This window comes from Mastigoproctus giganteus, chromosome 7, assembly GCF_048544385.1.
Source record: "Mastigoproctus giganteus isolate SK-2022 chromosome 7, ASM4854438v1, whole genome shotgun sequence".
In the NCBI taxonomy this organism is placed as follows: Eukaryota; Metazoa; Arthropoda; class Arachnida; order Uropygi; family Thelyphonidae; genus Mastigoproctus; species Mastigoproctus giganteus.
The window spans coordinates 152,823,483-152,844,954 of record NC_143581.1 but is presented as its reverse complement, the minus strand read 5'-3'; the positions used below and the strand labels follow the sequence as shown (position 1 = coordinate 152,844,954).

At 35.8% G+C, this 21,472-nt stretch overlaps 1 protein-coding gene across 2 annotated transcripts in view; it reads left to right on the top strand.

The window, feature by feature from the left end:
* Positions 1 to 21,472, top strand: part of LOC150083266 (casein kinase I-like) — a 261,891-nt gene that overhangs the window by 167,414 nt on the left and 73,005 nt on the right. Inside the window, exon 8 of one of the 2 annotated variants that reach the window (XM_090377136.1) lies at positions 13,453 to 13,536. The exons of the other annotated variant lie outside the window; for it this stretch is intronic. Coding sequence (XP_090233262.1) covers positions 13,453 to 13,536 — 84 coding nt within the window. The remainder of the gene's footprint in view (positions 1 to 13,452; positions 13,537 to 21,472) is intronic. 2 annotated transcript variants of the gene reach the window in all.

Below are 21,472 nucleotides of genomic sequence, written 5' to 3'. Positions count from 1 at the left end.
GGATAATATAGTATGACGGGGCCAATAGTCGTTACGAAGGACTTTCATTGGTTATAACGTCTTCAGTTGGCAAATTGGGCGGGAAGTGAACACGTGCTGTATTTTAAAGGTTGTCTGTGCTTCCCATGATGCTCTTTTGAACGTCAACCGCAAGAGATTCCAAGCCGGGGAAAGGTTGAAGGGAAGTTTCATGTTTATCATGTTGAGGTTAGAATGGTGCCGGAACCATTCGATAATAAGTGCTTCATAGTGAAGAATTTTGTGACTGGATTTGAGTTTAGTAATGGTGATAGCGGAATCGACTAGGGTGGTGTGGTTGTGGGTATGAGCATGTATTGTAAGTTCTGTACTGGATTGGCCTGTTCTAAAACTGTTTTGGAGGTAGTATGCGGGTGTTCGAGGTTTTAGTAGAACCAAATTTTGTGGTAGTGCTGCCAACGTAGCAGGCATCACAGTTGGGCTGGCATTTAATAAGATATATAATATTGTTGAGGTCACAATTGGGGTATTTATGTGTGTCTTATAGGAATTAAAAAAGGATCCTAGTTTTTATTGTACACGGAAAAGGTGAGCGAAATATCTGTACCTTTAAATATGCGGTGGAATTGTCCTGCAAGTTCGTTATAGTAGGGGAGAATTATGCGTGTGTTTGTTTTTTTATTATTATGTTTGGATGGGTTATTAATTTTATTTTTAATGGTGGAAATTATGTGAGAGACGAGTTGGGGAGGGTAGTTTCTAGATATGAATTCTCAGTGAAATATTGAAGTTCGTTTTGTAAATCATTTTGTGAGGAACTGAATTTGATGGCATTATGGATTTTGTTGTGTAAAACCTTTTTAGCATTAGCATTAGTAGAGGCATTTGATGCAAGAAAGCAAGCTTATGCAGCATCAGCCAAAAAAAAAAAAAAAAAACCCACTTCCACTTCACCCCTCTGTTCGTTCAAAATACCTGTCCAGCTGAGCCTTAAACTTATTTAGGCTATCAACCTCCACCACAAGGGATGGAAGTCTGTTCCACCAACCAACCACCCGCTGGCTAAAGGCAAATTTCCGCACGTCTATCCTACATCTGTCTTTCCTCAATTTGAATTTATGCCCTCTCAGGTGATTTTTCTGAGCTAGAGGAAGAATCCCATCAGCATTGAGCATGCTTAAACCATTCAAGGCTTTATACACCTCTATCAGATCACTTCGCTGGTGCCTAGTCTCCAGATACTGTAATTTGCAAAACTTAAGCCTTTCTTCGTAAGAGCACCCCTTTGTTCCATTCACTAATCTTGTTGCCCTTCTTTGTACTCGTTCCAGCAGCTCTACATCCTTCTTGAAATGAGGCCTCCAGACCTGTATACAGTACTCTAGGTGTGGCCTGACCATTGCCTTATACAATGGAATAATTACCTCCTTATCCCTGCTGAAAAAATTCCTGTATATCATTGACAATACTCCATGAGCTACTCTTGCAGCCCGTTTGCACTGCTCAGAGAACTTCATATCTGCCTGCACAACCACCCCCAAGTCCCTTTCATTCTCTACCACTGTCAGTGTAGTACCACAGAGTTGATACGTTGCTCTGGGGTTGCTGTTTCCCATGTGTAGTACTTTACATTTGTCAATGTTAAACTTCATTTGCCACCTCTCAGCCCATCTGCTCAACCTTTCCAGATCCTGTTGCAGCAGCATAGTGTCAGTAGTGTCCTTGACAACCCTGCCAACCTTTGTATCGTCTGCAAACTTGGACATTAAGCTTGATATACCATCATCAATATCATTTATAAATACAGAAAACAATAATGGACCCAACACTGAGCCCTGAGGGACTCCACTAATAACATTAGTCCACGATGAGCAGTGTCCATTGATTACCACTCTCTGTCTTCTCCCCCTCAACCACCCCTTTATCCATAGCAGAAATTTGCCTCCAGTGTCACACTGCTCCAATTTGTGTAGCAGTCTTCCATGTGCAACAGTATCAAAAGCCTTTCTAAGATCCAAGTATATAATATCAAAGTTATTCCCTGCATCCGGTTCTTTTGTGACTGCATCATAGTATCCAATCAAGTTGGTCAGGCAAGACTTCCCCTTAACAAAACCATGCTGTATCTGAGCTATAACTGAAGTCTTGTCTAAATGATCCTGCAGTGCTTCTTTAACCAGTGCCTCCATTAATTTTCCTGGAACAGAAGTTAAGCTCACAGGTCTATAATTACTTGTGTCAGCCTTTGATCCTCCTTTGTGAATTGGGGTCACATTTGCACATTTCCAGTCTATGGGTACCTCCCCTGAGTCCAAGGAAGCTCTCATAATTATGGCTAAGGGTTTGCTTACTTTCTTTGCTGCCTCCTTTAATATAACTGGATAGATCCCATCCACCCTGGGTGCCTTTCTTGTGTTTATCTTCAACAGTTTCTCCTCCACTTTACTCCCAGTTATTTCAAGATTCTGTAGAGTTGAATACACCTCTGGCATTCCCCTTGCTGAATAACTCCTCATGTGTGAATGTCGATGCAAAATATTCGTTTAGTTTGTTAGCTACCTGAGCAGGATCATCAACAGTTGACCCATCAATATCAAGTGGACCAATCTGATTCATCCCCTTCCTTCTAGAGTTTACATAAGTAAAGAACTCTTTGCTCTTTTTCTTTGCATCCCTTGCCAAGGATTTCTCGTAATCTGCCTTCGCCTGCCTAACCTCCTTTGTAACTTGGTTGCATATCAACTTGTATCTGTCATAGGATTCTGTGTCATGTGTTAATTTGTAAGTATCCCATGCATTTTTCTTCTCTGCCATATGCCTCATTAGTTCATCTGACATCCATTTTGGCCTAAACCTTGAACAATATTTCTTAGTTGGTATGTAAAGCCTAGTAACTTCTAAGATAAGTTCTTTGAATGCTTCCCATTTTGAGTTTGCTGTTGGTAACATCATCAGTTGGTCACACTGTATAGAATTTAAATACTGTCTCAGTCCATCGTAGTCGCCTTTACGGAAGCAATAACCCTTCCCTTTACCCCTAATGGTAGTTACCTCTTTGAGTAAATCCCACTTCAGCACACTGTGATCACTGCCACCTAGTGGTTCATTTATCTGCAGATTCTTAATGCATGAAGAATCACTGCTGATAATCAAATCAAGAGTATTACTCCCTCTAGTTGCCTCCCGAACATGCTGATGTAGAAAACAATCATCCAATAAATCCACAAAAGCCCTGCTAGTGCGTGAGTAACCAGCCCCCAAATTCCAGTCAATATCTGGGAAATTAAAATCTCCCATTATAAGACTCTCTGATTTACTGGCCAACTCTATTTCCCTGAACAGTCCCTTATTATACTCATCAGAGTCATTAGGCCTATAGCACACTCCTACTCTCAATTTTGATCTCCCAATGCTTATGTCACACCAAACTGACTCAACACTGCACTGTCCAGCGATGTCGACTGGCTTCACTTCCTTGGTTTTTATGTGTTTCTTAACTAATAGCATAACCCCTCCCCCCTTCCTATCCTGTCTATCCTTTCTGTAGACGTTGTACTCCCCAAATTGCAGTTCTGCATCCCTTATATCTGTGTGACACCACGTCTCTGATATCCCAACAATATCTGCCTTTGATGTTTTGAGCAATACCTCAAATTCATCAAATTTATTTACTAAACTCCTAGCATTGGTGTACACACAAGTATACCTGCACCTGTTTCTATTCTTAGCTACCCTAACACAACCCATGTGTTTACTTGTACCGCAATGGCTCCCAGCAGTCTCTGAAATGCCATGCATCTTGTTTTTCAAGCTTCTGCTCATTCTAATAGAAGCAGTGCAAGAATCTCTTTCACCTCTGCCAGTGGCTACTGTCAATCTATTGGTCTTTGTCTCCCCCCAAGCTAGCAGTTTTCCGACCCACCTAACACTGCCTCGATAGCATCAGCAAATATTCTTGCACCCTTTCTATTTAAGTGTATCCCATCCCTGTAAAAGCAATCTCTCCTGTTAACAAGTACAGTCCAGGCTGAAAAAAATTCTACCCCTTGAGCCTTGCACAATCTTTCCAGGGCCGAATTGATCGACAAGGCTCTCATCATATACTCCCTCCTATCGTGTCTGGGCAGAATTGCAGACACTTTCAAATTCAACCCTAATTCTCGGCTTTTGTTCAGCAGTGACCTGTACATGTTAAGTAATTCTGCCGGTCTCCTACTCTTAATATTATTAGTGCCAACGTGTACAACTATATCACCTTTTGTGCCCTTAAAAGATGATATTCGCTCTACAACGTCATCAACCTTTGCCCCTGGCAGACATACCCTGGTCCTGTTCCACCTATAATTTTAAAAAGCATGTTCCCCGTTTCCCTGACAATAGAGTCACCAACAACTACTAGTTCCTTCGGGACCAGCGCATTCTGCCTTGTAGGTTGCCTCTGTGTCACGCGATGCCCAAGTACAAGCTCTGGCGTTGATGTGGGCAGCTGAGAGCTTGATGGGCCCCTCAATTTAGTTTCTTCGAGGGCATCCACCCTGTCCTTCAAGCTCTCATATAGGCCCACAAGAACGCCGAGTTGTTGCCTGATATCGATACACTCCTTGCATCGCGCACACACAAAGACATCCCCCATGGCAGTATCATGTCCCGTAACCGATTGCTCTGCAAACAGTGCATTTTATACGGCTGTGAGTCAGAGGACAACTGCCCCCCTCAGTTCTGCTCTGAGCCACAGCACTTCCATTAGCTTGAGCCTTTTGCTTTGCTTTTTTGCTTTTTTTTTGTGCTAAGGGGGTGGTGCAAAGCAAAACGAAGGTATTTTCCAGTATGTGTATTTTTTCTGAAAATTTTTGTGCTTAATTTTGTATCTGTTTTGAAGATGATAAGATTAAGAAAATTAATCTGGTAGTTTATTCCGATTTCAAGGGTAAGTTTCAGCCTGTCATGTATAGAATTGAACTTTAAAAAGAGACTATCTATGGAAGATCTATTACCTATTATGAGGATGTCATCGGCGTAGCATGTATATAATTTTATTTCTGAAGGAAAGGGTTGTAAAATTTGATTTTCTATGGTGGCAAGATAAATTTCGGACAGGGGGACGGAAATACCTAAGCCCATTGGTAAACCGAATGTTTGTTGAAAGATCTTGTTGTTAAATCTAAAAAACCTGGCGTCTAATAAAAGCAAAGTAAGTTCGAGAATACTATTGATGGAAAGGGTGGTTCGTTTTGTTAAAATATTATCTGCTGTTAAGAATTTGCGTAAAGCTTCTTGTTGTTAAATCTAAAAAACCTGGCGTCTAATAAAAGCGAAGTAAGTTCGAGAATACTATTGATGGAAAGGGTGGTTCATTTTGTTAAAGTATTATCTGCTGTTAAGAATTTGCATAAAGCTCCCAAGGTAAATGGGATATGTACATTGGTGTATAGAGACAACGTCAAAGGACGCTAGAATGTCTCCGTCAGAAACTATGGTATTGCTGATTTTTTGAAAAGCTTGATTAGTGTTGGTGATTTTGAATGTTGAGAATCTGGTAAGTGGGGATATGATTTTTACTAGATAAGTTGATAAGTTAGCGAAAGCTGATTTATTAAAAGAAACAATAGGTCTTAATGGGTGATCGGGTTTATGTAACTTAATAATACCGAACATATGACAACCTTTAAAATACAGCACGCGTTCACTTCCCGCCCAATTTGCCAACTGAAGACATTATAACCAACAAAAGTCCTTCGTAATGACTATTGGCCCCGTCATACTATATTATCCATTTTTAAATTTTTAATTCACTCTTAATGATTTCCTCCTCCTTTAATGACAACCTAGGATTGGAGATGTGCACTTCTACTTCCTTGGGCCCATTTTAAAATACCGTTAAATCACCCTTAACACCCTCCTTAATTCCTTTACTCTACCTTCCCACCTAAATGATTTAATTACCATTCTTTTTAAAAATTATTGCAGATTTATTCAAAGGTGAGTACCATTTTTTAAGCACTTGCTATTTTATATTTTAGTCTAATACTCACAGCATTATAAGATTTCTATAATTTTTAGTAAAATATATATAAGTAACTTAAACCCAAATTACGTGGCACCCCTGGAATGTTGTTGTGGCACCCCGGTTGAAAACCACTGCTCTAACCCTTTCGGCATCTTTTTAATCATTCACCCTTGAGAACAACTCCCCCAGGATCTTTCCCGTCTTGCAGACCTACTTCACTTTACTGCCCCTTTACCCTCAACCAGCAGGAAATTCCCCTGCTATGTTCAGATTCCACTGATTTCTCCTCTGCTAAGGATTTGGACATTGCGCTGTTTTCCATTCTGGATCTTGAACCACCCACCTCTTATTCCATCCCAATCTGCTGCTCCTTCTTATCTCCTGGTGGAAGCCTTTGCCACCTCTGTCTTCTTCATCTGGCTTCCTTCATACTAATTCTATCTCTCTGTACTCTTCTCAACAAATTTCTTTTATTTTCTTTATTTAGTTTTTTTGATGGATGCCTCCCATCCACCACTTACTCATCTTTACCTCCCCCCTCTCCTGACATGCTCCAATAAAAATTCTGTATTTCTTGGCTGAGCCAGTCTTGCCCAAGCAAACTGGGTCAGTTTGTTTGTTTGTTATCTGGTTTTTAGGAGCATTAGCAACTAAGGCCATATTGCTCCGGTATATGCGGTGGTCATTCCCTGACCTTTCCGCATCCTGCGTATTTGGTGGTGACGGGCTCGAACCCCGGTCAATCAAGAAGCGTGTGCTACGCACTGCTGCTCCTTCCCACCTGGCTACGGAGGCGCCACTGGGTCAGTCCCTCATAGATTATGTACAGTATACAGCCTTTGTCCTTATCTGTGGGATTGATGCTGAGTGGTTGCTATCCAAGTGATCACAATCTCCAAGTAACCGAGAGGCCGGCCACACAACAGAAACAGCATACCCCACAAATGATACACACACATTGGCCAGCTTTTCAGAGTCTGTATCAACACAAGAGACATCATGTGGAGTTGAGGGTGACCCTCTGGTGCTGCCTAGACAAGCACACATTGTCTTTATATACGTTGTACTCCCCATATTCAAATTCAGCATTGCTTACATCTGATTGACGCCATGTCTCTGGTATCCCTACAATGTCTGCATTTGAATGACGTAATCAGTACTTCAAACTAACCAAATTTATTTACAGTGCTCCCATCATTAGTGTACATGCAAGTATACATGCACCTCTTCTTACTTTTAGTTAACTTTAATATGGCCCATGTACCGTGGCAACCCACAGCAGGGCATGAAATCTCCAACGCCTTACTTTCCAGATTGCTGCATGTTCCAATAGAAGCAGTGCATGAATCACTTTCACCTCTCTCTCTCTCTGTCCTGTTAAACAGACTACACTGAAAACAGTTCTACCCCATGAACCTTGCACATTTTCTCCAGGGCCGAATTGATCGACAAGGCTCTCATCATATACTCCCTCCTATCGTGTCTGGGCAGAATTGCAGACACTTTCAAATTCAACCCTAATTCTCAGCTTTTGTTCAACAGTGACCTGTACTTGTTAAGTAATTACAGCGAGATTAATTTTCTCAAGAACTTGATCTGTGTTATGCCTATCTTCCTATTAATGAAATCTCATAAAAAGCTGTTTCTGTACTTTTTATGAGGCTTCATTTCAAAATAACTCCTAACATATTCATCAGAAAGCTACTTCTGGGAAGAGCCTTGCAATAAATATGTTCGAAGCTTTTTTGAGACTATTGTTTTTAAGATTTTAATTTCACTATAAAGGCCCTCAGTGGTTGGGACTGTTTTGTAAAAATGTTAGTCACACACCAACCTGCAGAGAAAAGTTTTATAAAATAAAATAATCAAATAAAATATTTATATTTTCATAAATATATAACTAAGTTATAAGAAAATACTCAAATCAAAAATATCTCTCTCTCTCTCTCTCTCTCTCTCTCTAGCAAATTGCTCTGTATGTGTGAGTAATCAATCAATTTATGCAACCTGCATATGGCAAACTGGTAGAGGAGAATTTTAAATCGTGCAGTATTAACATGCTTTCAATATCATACACTTTATGATGAAATGAATTTGAACATTTCTCTGCAAACACATGCCAAAAGTTCCCCTTATATGCTTATTATCAAGCCAGACATACCAATTGTACCATATAAATCTTGTGAGGTCTTCCTGTGCAACAGCACATTAGAAGTCAGCATGGGTTATTGATCAGAACTTTATACTTTCAACATGGGATCGTGGTTGGAGGCCACATTGGTAACATCTATATGCACAACTGTGACTTGTCTAAACCTCCCAAAATCCAATATGGCAGATATTGTTCATAGTTGGAAGACCATAGATGATACCTCAATAAAAAACAGTTATGGACAGTCCCATAAGCTCATGGTATAGGTTCAACAAACCATAAAGAAGATAGTGCAGAAACTGTATCTTATTTTAAAATAATGCCGTAAGAGAGTTCTGTAGCAATTTAGTTTACCTTTCTTTGAAGGACAAAAATAAATAATTTTTATTGTCAAATAAAAAATATACAAAATAAAATAGGAAGTAATAAAGATTATTGGCTATTGTATTCTGTATATCACTCAAATAGGATCAAATGCTAGTGGTTTGTGGGGTATACAAACTACTGCTTCTGTATATGTTCCAGGAGAAAAAAAAATCATATCAATCCTATAAAATACTGGTAATCATTAAGACAGATTTAATAATATTGCATTTACTAGTTAAGACGTGGTACTGCAGGATGCATAATGAAAGTGGGACCATTTATTTATAGATACTTCTCCCCATCTCTTCCATCGTCCATTATGATTATCTTTTGAGGTTATGATGGGCATCATAATGAGATCCAGTTGTCCAGATATTTCAAGGAGTACAGTTCTAAAATGGTGTTTACAGACCAGCTACTAGACAGTCTGCCAGACCAAACCTGGTAACTATCTAGGAGGCATCTGGATCAGCTAGTGTATAATATCTCTGCCTTTACTCTGCCAGACTGGAGGGAATATGAGTAGTGTGTGTGTGTGTGTGTGTGTGTGTGTGCGTGTGCAGGGATGCATTATTGAGGCCATTTTATGCCAAGGAGCTGGCTGTATTCTAGCTATGCATATCCAAAAAGTTCATTACATTATGCAATGTGTCCCTCCCTTTTCTTTATTATTGAATACATCATGCATAAACAAATTAATAGAACAAACTTATCTACAAAAAGATCTAAACCTTCCAAACACCTCCTCATTCATTTCACAAATATATGTGGTCTTGGATCCAATCTTGATGTACATTTCCACTTACAGTCTGCCAAGCCCCACTTACTTTTTTCTAACAGAATCCCAATTATTGGTTGATTTAACCACTGCTCATCTCAGTTGTCCTAATTATTCACTATATGATTACTTTCCATTCAAAGGTAGTACTTGTGCATATGGCCTCTCCGATATTCCCTGTCAGAAACTTAATAATTTGGAATTCCATTTTGTTACCCTATTCTGTCACATTCATCTGTTGATCTCCCAATTCCACTACTCACTTGGAACTCCTTGACTTCCTTTCTTTGAACCTCTGCTTTTCCATTTCAAATTTCCTAACAGTGAGGTAATTTTCTTTGACAATTATAAGGTTCACAACTCCAGCTGGCTTCAGTTTGCTTCTCATATGGATCCATCTTGTTGAGTTGATGAAGCTTTTGCAATTACTAATGACCTCACACAACTTGTTCATCTACCTACCAGAATACCAGACAATCCAAACCATAGCCAACACTCTGGATCTTTTTCTCATGAACAGCCCTTCCGAGTACACAGTTGAGGTGAGTGGTCCTCTAGGCACCTCTTGTCACAACTTGTTGATGGTCTCTTCTCCAATGGAGCCTTTCTCTCATGACCATTCTTCGTGTCGCATTTGGCATTACAAGAATGCAAATTTAGAGATGGTCTGCAAGATTTCCAAGATTTCTATTCTTCTTTTCCTTGGTTGGATTACTATTTTAAATCTTCTGATGTCAGTGTTTGCTCAGATTGTGTAAAATGAAATTATTCTTGTAGGAATGAAATCCTTTATTCCACACTCTATCTTAAAATCTCATCCTTTATCTAAACCTTAGTTTTCCAATAAGGCTGTTTAGGATAAGAATGTTGCATATTGCAGTTGGCATGCATCCAAATCTCCAGGTTCATTTTCTGCCTACATCAAAGCTCACAACAATTGTAAAGCAGTTATCAATTAGTCCAACCTAGATTTTGAACAGAGTAAGAGTAGACACTTGCATAGTCATGCATTCTGGTCTCTTGCTGAAGCTATTGGCCGCAATCTTTGCCCATCTATACTCCCACCTCTCTTAAATCCTGATGGTTCTATTGCCACCTCAGCTAATGATAAAGTGGATCTACTAGTATCCTATTGTCTTCTAACTTTTGTATTGACAATTTTGGTAAACCACCTCCTACCATTCACGGTACACACCACTCAGTGCTTCCTTTGGTCTCCTATCTAAAGGATATCAGAAGGATTTTGAACAATCTTGATGATAAGAAAGCTCCATGTCATGTATTTCTCCACTTGTTCTCAAAATCTGTACTCCTGAGCTTACTCCTGTTCTGTGTTTCGATTGTCACCTTTTACATTTTCTTGTTTCACTGGTGTTTTCTTCTGCTTTGAAATTAGCTCATATCCACCAGTTGCTAAAAAGGGTGACAAATCTCTTCCATCTGGTTATCGCCCCAGTGCACTTACCTCTATTTTTCAAAGTAATAGAGAAATCCATTGATCCACTAGTGATGTATTGCCTTATGTTACCCATCTGTGGACAAATTCAGTTGAAAAGTTTGATGAAACTCTAGCAGTTGCTCTTGACATTTCAAAGCTTTTCATCCTGTTTGGCATTAAGGTATTCTGAATAAGCTTCAACCTTGTCGACTTTTTCGTAATTCTGTATCCACTTTTCTCTCTGATAAATACTGACTGCAGCTGATGGTTGATGGCCCACGTCTTCTAACTTCTCCACTTTTGCTGGTGTTTTCCAAGGTTCAGTTCTTTCTCTCACTCTTTACCTCTTATATATTAATGACCATCTGCCATTGACTAGAAATCCTATCTATAGTTTTACTGATGATGGCATATTGCATTCCACCTTCCAGTTTGAGAGACCTTGCCCTGTATAAACAGCTTCAAATTCTCGAATATCCACTACCATTTCCTTAAATGTTGATCTTCAGGTAATTTTCCAATGGGACAAAGATAACTTACCGTATTTCCCCATGTATAAGACGCACCTTAATTTTGGGGCCCGAAATTTGAAAAAAAAATGTATTACATAAAGTTATTGAACTCAAGTTTTATTCATCATAAAATTCATACAACTCCTCATAACTTGAATTCAGTACTTTAAGAAAATCTTTTCTGAGCCATTTTTGGGCAGAACATGGCAAAACGTAACCTAATATACCGGTAACAAGTGCGAAACAATGAGCGCAAAGACAACAAGCACAAAAAAGCAGGAAATGCAAGTAAAAAAATCTACAACCACTGTATAAGATGACCCAGTTTTTTTTTACCCCAAATTTTTCCAAAAAAGGTGCGTCTTATACATGGGGAAATATGGTAGTGAATTTCAATCTTTCTAAAACTCTGTCCTGTCTTATATCTCATTAAAAGGATTCTTCTGCTCCTATGTGTATCTTCAATGACACAGATTTCTACACAAGATTTCTGTCCCATATCTCTGATAGGGATTACCCTGACTTCTAATCTCTTGGCATAAACACATTGCAAATATTTTTTCCCTGCATCTAAACAGTGAGGTTGCTCTTGCTCACTGCATTACTTTTCTTCTAAACAGCTACTCACTCAGTACAAATCTCAAATCTGTCCTATCATGAAATATTGTTCCCACATCTTGTGGTGGGGGTCACATAACATCTTATCCCCATATCCTCTCTGTCTGATAGACATTCTGTTTCTGCTTCATACCTTTTCTGTAGATACTTCCATAGGCACTGTTCTATAATTCCCCTTCTCTGTTCCAAACCGCTCCGAACATATACCACAACTATTCAATATCCACTTACTATCCAACTTCAAAGTCCCAGAACCAACTTTTCTTCTTCATTCATCCCTACACTATAGGTTCTAGTGTCTTTTCAGTTTGGGGTATTCATTAAAAAAAAAAAAAAAAAAAAGCTTGTATGCTTGATCATTAAAATTTAAAGAACAAAACATTGCTTAATTTCTTTTATTGAAAGAAATTATTAATTCCTTATTTTGTTATTATTCGTTTACAAAATTGGTGAGTAAAATTTGACAAGCACAATTAAATTATTTTGCTGTTTTGTACTTGTTTTGTTAAAATAAACAGTTTTTTTTTTATGTGCTGATATAGTCCCTTTTGCATATATGATTTAATAACTACTGCTGATGTTTAGTATCCTTTATGTAGGATATTAAACTAAAAAGTTAAACCTGATTTGAGCTACTGGTAAGAATGAGCCCTGTGAACTCAGGTTATCTAAGTAAAGTGCCATTAACATTTTTTTACATTCTATTTCCTTTATTATTTTATTATTTTTTATTATTTCTTCCATCTCAATTTGAAGAGAGTTTCCATCTGCAAAGCTTAAAGAGAAAACTTGTTGAGAGTGATGGAGACTTTCTTAATGTCCTTCTTGTACCCTTTCCATATATTAGGGAAGGGCAGATATGCTTGTCTAAACATCTTGCATATAAATATTAAGGTTTTGATTTGACTTTAAATATTATATTGTGTATTATTTTTATTGTTTTATGTACAGTATTAAATGGTGCTATATGTCAGAGTTAATGTTAGTTAAATATCAGAGTAGGAGTTTTTTTTTTTTTTAGTTTATTGTTTCAGTTTCTTAATGTTTATCCCTGCCCTTAGCTCTTTTTTTCTGCAATGAGAACTGCAGCTATAGTTATTATGCTATTGTGTTAGCCACTGATGTCATTGTAACTAAAATCTAACCATTTATCATCTAACGGATTTCAATAAGTTAATTCATTGCTAAAATCAGGAATGTACTAAGTTTAAGAAGAAACCTCTTATTCATTTCATTGGCTAAAAAAGTAGTAAAGCAACAAGATTAAAACTTTTAAAGATGTTTACAAAAGCTGCAAATAGAATAGTCAAGAATATGGCTGACGTTATTCAGTTTATCAGTTATCCTACTCTGTATGATTTTTGGAGTAATATACTATAATTATAAAGAATAAGTAAAACTTTTGAAACAACTTTGTACTGTAGTTGTGCTATCATGATAATTTTCTTCTGTGTAGATAATGCATTTTGATTTTTAAAAAAAATTATGTAGCTGTTTTAGAAAACTAGCAATAGTTTTAATTAGAACACAATTATATTTTTTATATTAAAAAAATAATAATAAATAAATACCAGAACCTAAATTAGAATCACTTTTTCTTAGTCCACCCCTGTAGGCTCGTTACAAACCGGTCAGGAGGTGATTGTGTCACCACACCGCGAAAGGCACATCACTTCAGACCAGAGGGTGAGTAGAAATATACTACAAATAAAAAATAATAAAGGAATTAAAAATATCTTAAATAAGTAATTACTGTATATTCCAAAATATAAGTCATCCTTTGAAGCACTAAAAAATTGTCTAAAAGTTTGAGGCTGACTTTTATGCCAAGTATAAAATCCTAAACCCAAATTAAAGGCACATGGTTACAGTTAGCAAGACATGAATTAATAGTTACATATATATAATATTTTGGGAACTTCTTTGAAGGTAACTCACCTCTTTATTTGGTTTGTATTTAAATATCTGTGGTGAATGAATTTTTAAATTAAAAGAAAAACACTACAAAGTTAAAAACAATTAAAATGCTACCTCTCTGAACTGCACCTTATTGAGTGTGACATACTTAAAATTGCCAATGTTTGAAATAAATGAAAGAAATGTTTCTTGAAAACATAGTGAATAGAAGAGTACCAATCTTTTCAGTAAGCCATTGTAGTAGAAGCTGCCTTGGCAAATGTATGTATAACTCATCTCTGATTGGCTAATTGAAAACCTAGTTTCATTGAGGCACAAGACACTAGAAATATTGCCAACAGTCTATCATTTAATGTGTGTGAATAGTCTGGTTTATATTTCATTATGGAAAATGCTTCTGTTGCTCAAATTTATAATCATTGTTTAATTTGAATTAAGATCTCTGTATTATCTAATCGATGTTTATGTGTACAGTCGTGTGCATGTTGTAAGTACTGTTATTCTGGTTCTGGTACAAATACTGTATTCATTAAAATAAGTGTGTGTGTTTGATGATATCAGAGAGGCCATACCTAAAGGAAGTTAACTTCTGTTAGGTATAGCCGCTTTGCTAACCATATTGGCAGTTGGCAAGATATGCCACGTTATTTTGTAAGAGGGCTTGCTTATATTACAGAACACAGAAGTAATAGTCAGATATGAAGAAAAAAAAAGAAGGAAAAAAAAAAACAATTTTATATCTGTATGTTTAAAAATATATTTAATTTTGGTAATAAGAAAACTGGTATGGTAAGGATAATATTTTACTAACATTTTCTAATGTATTACTCCTGTGGAATAGAGAAGGTGAGTGTATCACACATGTTATTACTTCATTTATTACAAGGGAGGGAGCCTCTCATATGAAAAGATGAATGAAGATAACAAGGTTACTATTGTAAGTCAACATTAGAAGTGCATGTTTTTTTTTGTTTTTTTCCCCCCTCCTTATTGATGACCTAGTGTAGCATGGGATTTTTACACTTATTTATTTTTAAGTTATTTTTTTTATAATAGTTATCTCTGTCAATTTCAAGTGTTTACTTTAATCTGTGATGGAATGAATTTAAATTTACTTAATAGATTATCTGTAATCAACTTATAGCTTACTATGACAATGTCATCAGTGAATTGGTAAAATTTTCAGCAGTAGTATGGAGTTAATATTTCATTTTTAGTTGAGGGGCAAATAAATAACTGAAATTGGGCTCATATTCATAAGCCTGTGGGGTCCAAAAACCACATACAAAGCAATTCACTAGCAAAAGAAATTAAGTTACCATAATAATGTTCTCCGGAGTCAATTTTGTATGGCGTTTTAAGGTGGTATCCAGTCTTAATAGCTCCAATGTTTTCTTAAGAAGAAAGTCAACACCTACATTTGTGTAAAGGGAAATGTTGCCATATGAGATATGTAGCCAAGATGTCTTCGTGTCCAAGTTTATGCGCCTTAGTTTCTGGTAGATATCTCCTTTTTGTTATTTCTAAACGTACATGTTGAGATAGCTAAGGGTGAAATAATGTTTTTTATGAGAGGCCAGGAAGGCTGAGGACATATGATATGACAGACGTAAGTAATCCAGTTTGTGAATTTTCATGATTCCAAATAAAGAGTGCATCACCATACTTTTTATACTCATATTCTTTACAACATATAAACTAATTTTTCCTTGCTTTCTCAAAGCAAAGGTATCAACTTTTTTTTGACCAACATTATTCTAAACAACTTATCTGTTTTATAGGTATTCATATCCTCAGCAATTTTGTCTAATTTATTCTTGTAATCGATTCTATCTATTATGAAAGTTTTTGTCACCTTTGTTAATTTTCTGTTCTAACTACAGTAGTAGCCCTATTATCTGACATAATTGGAACTTGTAGGCAGATGGATAATCAAAGTCGGTTAATGCATAGATCATAAAATAAGCATACATGCATGCCTTAAGGTTTTATTTTCACTTAAAACATGTACATTCATTTACATAGAATTAATAATTTGCAGCTGTTTAGATGATGAAATGTGATGTTTTGCAGCATAGTCCGTCCTTTTTTTTTTTTTTTTTTTTTGTAAAATCATATATAATTGTGATTCAGCAGTCACAACATTGACTGCTGAATCACACTTTTGTTCAATGTAATGTAAAGCTGTATATAAGGCATTTTTGGCTGCTGTATGAGAAATTTTTGCCCGTGGATTTGATTCAGTTTCTCTTCTTCGTATTTAGATCCATCTCTTTCTGTCACAGGGTGTATGATGTCTGCATCCATATCATTTTACAACAAATCAGCTATGCTTTATTAGATAACTTAGTTGAATTTATTGTTGTATATTTTCTTGCTGTAAATCTTTGGAAACCTTCAGCTTCCCTGAAATCTGTTAATAAACTTTGTTCTTCATTATCTTTAAGTTCAAGACTTTCATTATACCTTGGGTCAAAGTTTTCTCCAAAATTTAGTACTTGTTGAATTTGGAATTTTGTTCCGCTTTAGTGCTATGTTGTAAATACATCTTTGGTTTTACCAACTTTTAATTCGTGTCTTCTATTTTTTTTTCAAAATCAAACTTAAAACCTTTCACCTGTGTCATCGCTTTAGACATTCTAGAACTCCCTTGATCTGCAGGCTGGATAAAGGAAGTTACATTCAGTTGCAAAGAACTCACCTTTTCAGGTAAGTTTATTTTCTTCAAGTGTTTCATTACAGAAGGTACAAATTTGTGGAAAACCATTCTTTGAATAATGCATATTTCATCCGAACTGATGTTTGTGAGTGGTGGTAAAGATGATGCATTTTTAAAAGATCTGGGAATAGTTGATTTACTAAAACCAAAAGGCTGCAATTTGTGAGTTCAGTTACATTGCCATAGGCAGCTACTATAATTCTCTCTCTTTGAACTTTTTGTATCCCAGTGCTACAGGTTATGCTTTTTTTTTTTTTTTTTTTTTTTTTTTGCCATAATTTTTGTAGGTAACATCTTATAATTTAGACCTGTTTTGTCCATATTTTAGATTAGTTCTACAATCAGTTGTTCTCTATTGATAATAATCTTAGTACAAGTTAAGTAAATTTAATTTATTCCATCTTAGATTAAAACACCCTTCGGGTTGAAAAAGATAACACTATTGATTTTCTTAATTTAACTATTATAAAATAAATCAGTTCATGAGTACCGTAACATTTTTTCCATAATTTTGCCATAATTTTTGTAGGTAACATCTTATAATTTAGACCTGTTTTGTCCATATTTTAGATTTGTTCTACAATCAATTCTCTATTGATAATGATCTTAAATCTTCCATAAATTTTTGAGTATTAGCAGGGATGATCTTTCCCCCACTGAATATCAGTTCATGAATACCATAACATTTTTTCTAATGTTGAAGCCATCCACCATTTGCTGTAAAGTTTTCTGCACCATCAGTCTTTTGATGACCAAGGCCTTTTCTTTGATACTCCTTTTTTGAGTTGCTGATTGGAGTTTTATCTCATCTTTCTTTCATAAACCATAACTGTAATGCATTGTGTGCTATCTCTAATTTTGGCTTCTTTAAATGGAGCAAGAACTTAACTATCCTTGCAAAACAAGCTGACTGCAAAATGCTTCTGGATTTTTTAATTGTTTTTTTTTTTTTTTTCTTTTTCTGTTTTTTATAAAGTTTTTTCCACCCCTAATTCAACAGCATTTTATTTTAGGTACTCGCCTTTATTGAATCTTTCCAGTGCATCTAATTTAGTTTTCATAGAAACAATGACTCTTTCTTTTTGTGCTCATATTTCATTAAGTTGCATAATAATTAAATAAATTACTCATTTTAATTACAATAGTAATTAATTTTACCAGTGAAAAAATAGTTTGGGACAAACACACGACTGACATCTTGGGAAGCATACAACTCAACAGATGGGTGTGGTGTTACCACACTAGCCTACTAGTTACAATCATACTGTTCTAGTGTCCACAGCAGTGTGCCTTGAGAATCAGACAATATGTTTTAAAGAGAGGAGGGGAACATCGGTTAAGTGCCAGTTAATTGCCAGTTAATCCAATGATTTGGTTAAGCAGAGGTCAGTTAAGGGGGTATCTACTCTAGCCGCTTATTCTTATTAAGTAAGAATAACCAGAGCATCTAATTTAGTTCTCAATTACCTGGTTATTAATTAATTATCTGGTTATTCTTACTAAGTAAGAATAATTAGCTAATTATATGGTAAATTGACAAAATTGATTATGAGAATAAATTAGACCAAATCATCCAGGATATGAATTCCTATAAAATAGATAGTTTGTTTAATATAATATTGGTCAGAAACAAAGTCGATACCTTTCTTAGAGACATAAGAAAACAAGTAAAAATTAGTTTTATCCATCCTATAGAACACAGTTTACTGAATATGGTGATTACCTTTTTATTTGGAATCATAAAAATTCATCAGCTGGGCTACCTATTAATGTCCAATCATTTCATATAAGTCTTCAGCCTTTCCTTTTCTAGTCTCTCTTCATAGGGAACAATATGTCACCCTTAGCTATCTCAATCTCCATGTTTTGAATTAACAACACAGAAGAGGTCTTCCAGGTGCATGAACCGACTATAAGGACATCTTGGCCTCCTGTAACATTGATTTTACTTTGAAGAAACAATCAGAGGTCATTATTAAGCTAACTTCTTTTCTTTTGCTACCAAATTGCTTTGTGCATAAATCATTTACTTACGAGCAGCTCTTTGGACTCCTGTGGGATTAGGATTATCAGGCCCAATTTCAGATATTTATTTGTCTATTGTTGAAAAAGAAACATTAATTCAAAAATTAAGCTATTCACTAGTTTCATCGATGACATCATTCTCGTATCAAACAAGAAATTGACTATATATACCTGTTAAGTAAATTTAATTTATTTCATCTTAGATTAAAACACCCTTCGGGTTGAAAAAGATAACACTATTGATTTTCTTAATTTAACTAATATAAAATAAAGCACTTCCTTTGGTAACTGCATTTACAGGAATACTCACTCTGGCCAGTTCCTATATTGATTCTCACCAACCCTTAGGTGTAAAAAAATCCACACTGCACTTCTGATGTTGACTCAGAACAATAACTTTGTTATCTTCGCTCCACAGGAATAATCTGGTAGAAAACTTTAGTAAAATAGTATTCTTGTGATACTATAGTTTTCTTGATAACAAAATTAAAGTTATTTTTAATCTACAGATAATAATATTTGTTTTTTTCTTTGTACTTGACTGTTGATTCCCTGTTCCATAATGTAAATAAGCCCTCTTACAGAATTAATGATCTGAATAACATAGTATATTTTGTCAATTTCTGTTAGGTGCTTAGAGATATCAAAAGTACATACTTATTTTCACAAATACAGTATTGTCCCAGAACTGGAACAACAGAACTTTTGATATGTGTGCCCGAATGCTCACATAAACCGCAATTAGATAACGCAGAGGTCTTAATCATGTTAAACAATGATTATACCTTCTTCACACTTTGGAAGCACTTGCCATAATGAAATATAAACTAGAATACCCATACATATTAAATGCCAGAACCCATCAGTGTCATTACTGCAAACCAGTAACTTTTCTAGTGTGTGGTGTATCAATAAATTAAGTTTTTAACTAGCCAATCAGAGTTGAGTTCTTCATTTTTCTAAGATAACTCCTGATATTTAAATCCCTACCTTCTGTGCAGGCATTATCTAACTTGGCAATCAACAATAGCTTACGAAAACAACTTGCTATTACGGTTTCACAAATTACTTTCTTTAGCTTTGTTTTATTTCTAACTTTAACAATTTATAAGTTTGACACACAATGAAATGCACTTTGAAGAAGTAGTATTTTAATGGGTTTTTTTTTTTAACTTTGTAGCCTTCTTTTAATTTAAAAATTCACCACATGGAAATTTAAATACAAGCAAAATAAAGAGGTGGGTTATCTTCAATGAAGTTCCTAAATAATCATTATTGTAAACCTGATAACTAGAACCTCCTTGAGCTATAACTCTTCACATTATTAGCAATACACATGAATACACACACACAATTTATTCCTGTTATAATTTTACAGAGATATGCATTGTTACTCGCCTTTTAAAGCCCAAGAATGTGTTTATCTTCTTTATTTAGATGAAAATATTTTATGAAATTTGTCAGAAATATTTTTGCATTTCCATGTTTGAATTATAGTTTACAAGGAAACCAGTTTTCAGTTTGGTGAAAAACAAGTAAGAAGGAATGACTGAAGCCTGTTTAGTACCATGTACACATACAATACTAATATTTGCAATGTCACATTCTGGCCATGTCACCTGTGGTTTTGGTTTTATGAACTTCCAGGGGGAGTGCTGTACATGTTTACCACTTTCTTTACACTGTACTGTGTTATGTAATAAAATTGTCACTATGTAAATTTTTTGAAAGAAAGAGCAGAAATAATTGAATTTAAACAAATATCAGTGGTTCTTAATACAGATTTTACTGAAATACACCACTATGTGAGATACAAATATGACTGTAAAAAGCAGGTTTGAGATATTGACTGATATGTTAAATATATGATTAAACACATTTTCAAGGCAACAAAATAGAAGTAAACTTATATTCTGGAATATATGGTAACCATCATTCTTTAAAATTCAGATAATTTCTTAAATCAGATTTAAAGTGTTATTTTACACTTCATATGAAATGTGCATTTGCTGTTTATACATTATGATATATAGGCGCCTCCATAGCCAGGTGGGAAGGAGCAGCAGTGCGTAGCACACGCTTCTTGATTAGACCGGGGGTTCGAGCCCGTCACCACCAAATACGGAGGATGCGGAAAGGTCAAGGGAATGACCACAGCATATTCCCAGAGCAATATGGCCTTGGTTGCTAATGCTCCTAAAAACCAAAATAACAATAACATTATGATATAAATTAAGTGAACGCTATTCATCTTGGTAAAGTAGTTTGCAGAATGATTTTTCCATTTTAATGGGTTAAACAGTCTTAATGTTAACATGCCTATTAGCTATTTTAAACTAAATTCCTTCATCATTCATCTTTGTAACAGGACAGCCCATCCATAGAAGTGAACTAGGCAGCCACTTATGGTGCATAATTTGGGGGGGGGGGGGGATCAAGTTGAAATTAAAATGAAAAATATGAAAAAAAAGAAGAAAACAAAACAAAGTTTATTATTTCTTTCAGTTTCCATGTGATGGCAGGATTAGGAATTGTAATCCTTTTCTGATTCATGACATGGAATCATGGTGATCCACTTTAAAATTTTGGTATGGAATAACTCAGCCACACAGCAAAATGTTTGGAGGGTGTGACGTCTATAGTTTGTTGAAGGTGCCAATTGCATGGTTTTATTAAGGTGCCTGTTATTGGCAGCTAGTTGTGGGCCGCCCTACTTTGCAAATATATTAAATTGATCAAGCTGAAAACTTTTTATGTCTCCATAAAAAGTGAAGAAACGTCTCTCGGAGCACAAAAGAGCGATCCGTTTAGCGGATATAGAACACTCAGCTATCGCCGAACATGTCTGGACAACCCACCACGACATCGACCCACACCGCGATGTCGTGGTGGTAGACAGATCCCACCATTACCTAAAACGTACCTGGTTGGAATCGTTAAATATAAAATCTTCGGATAAAT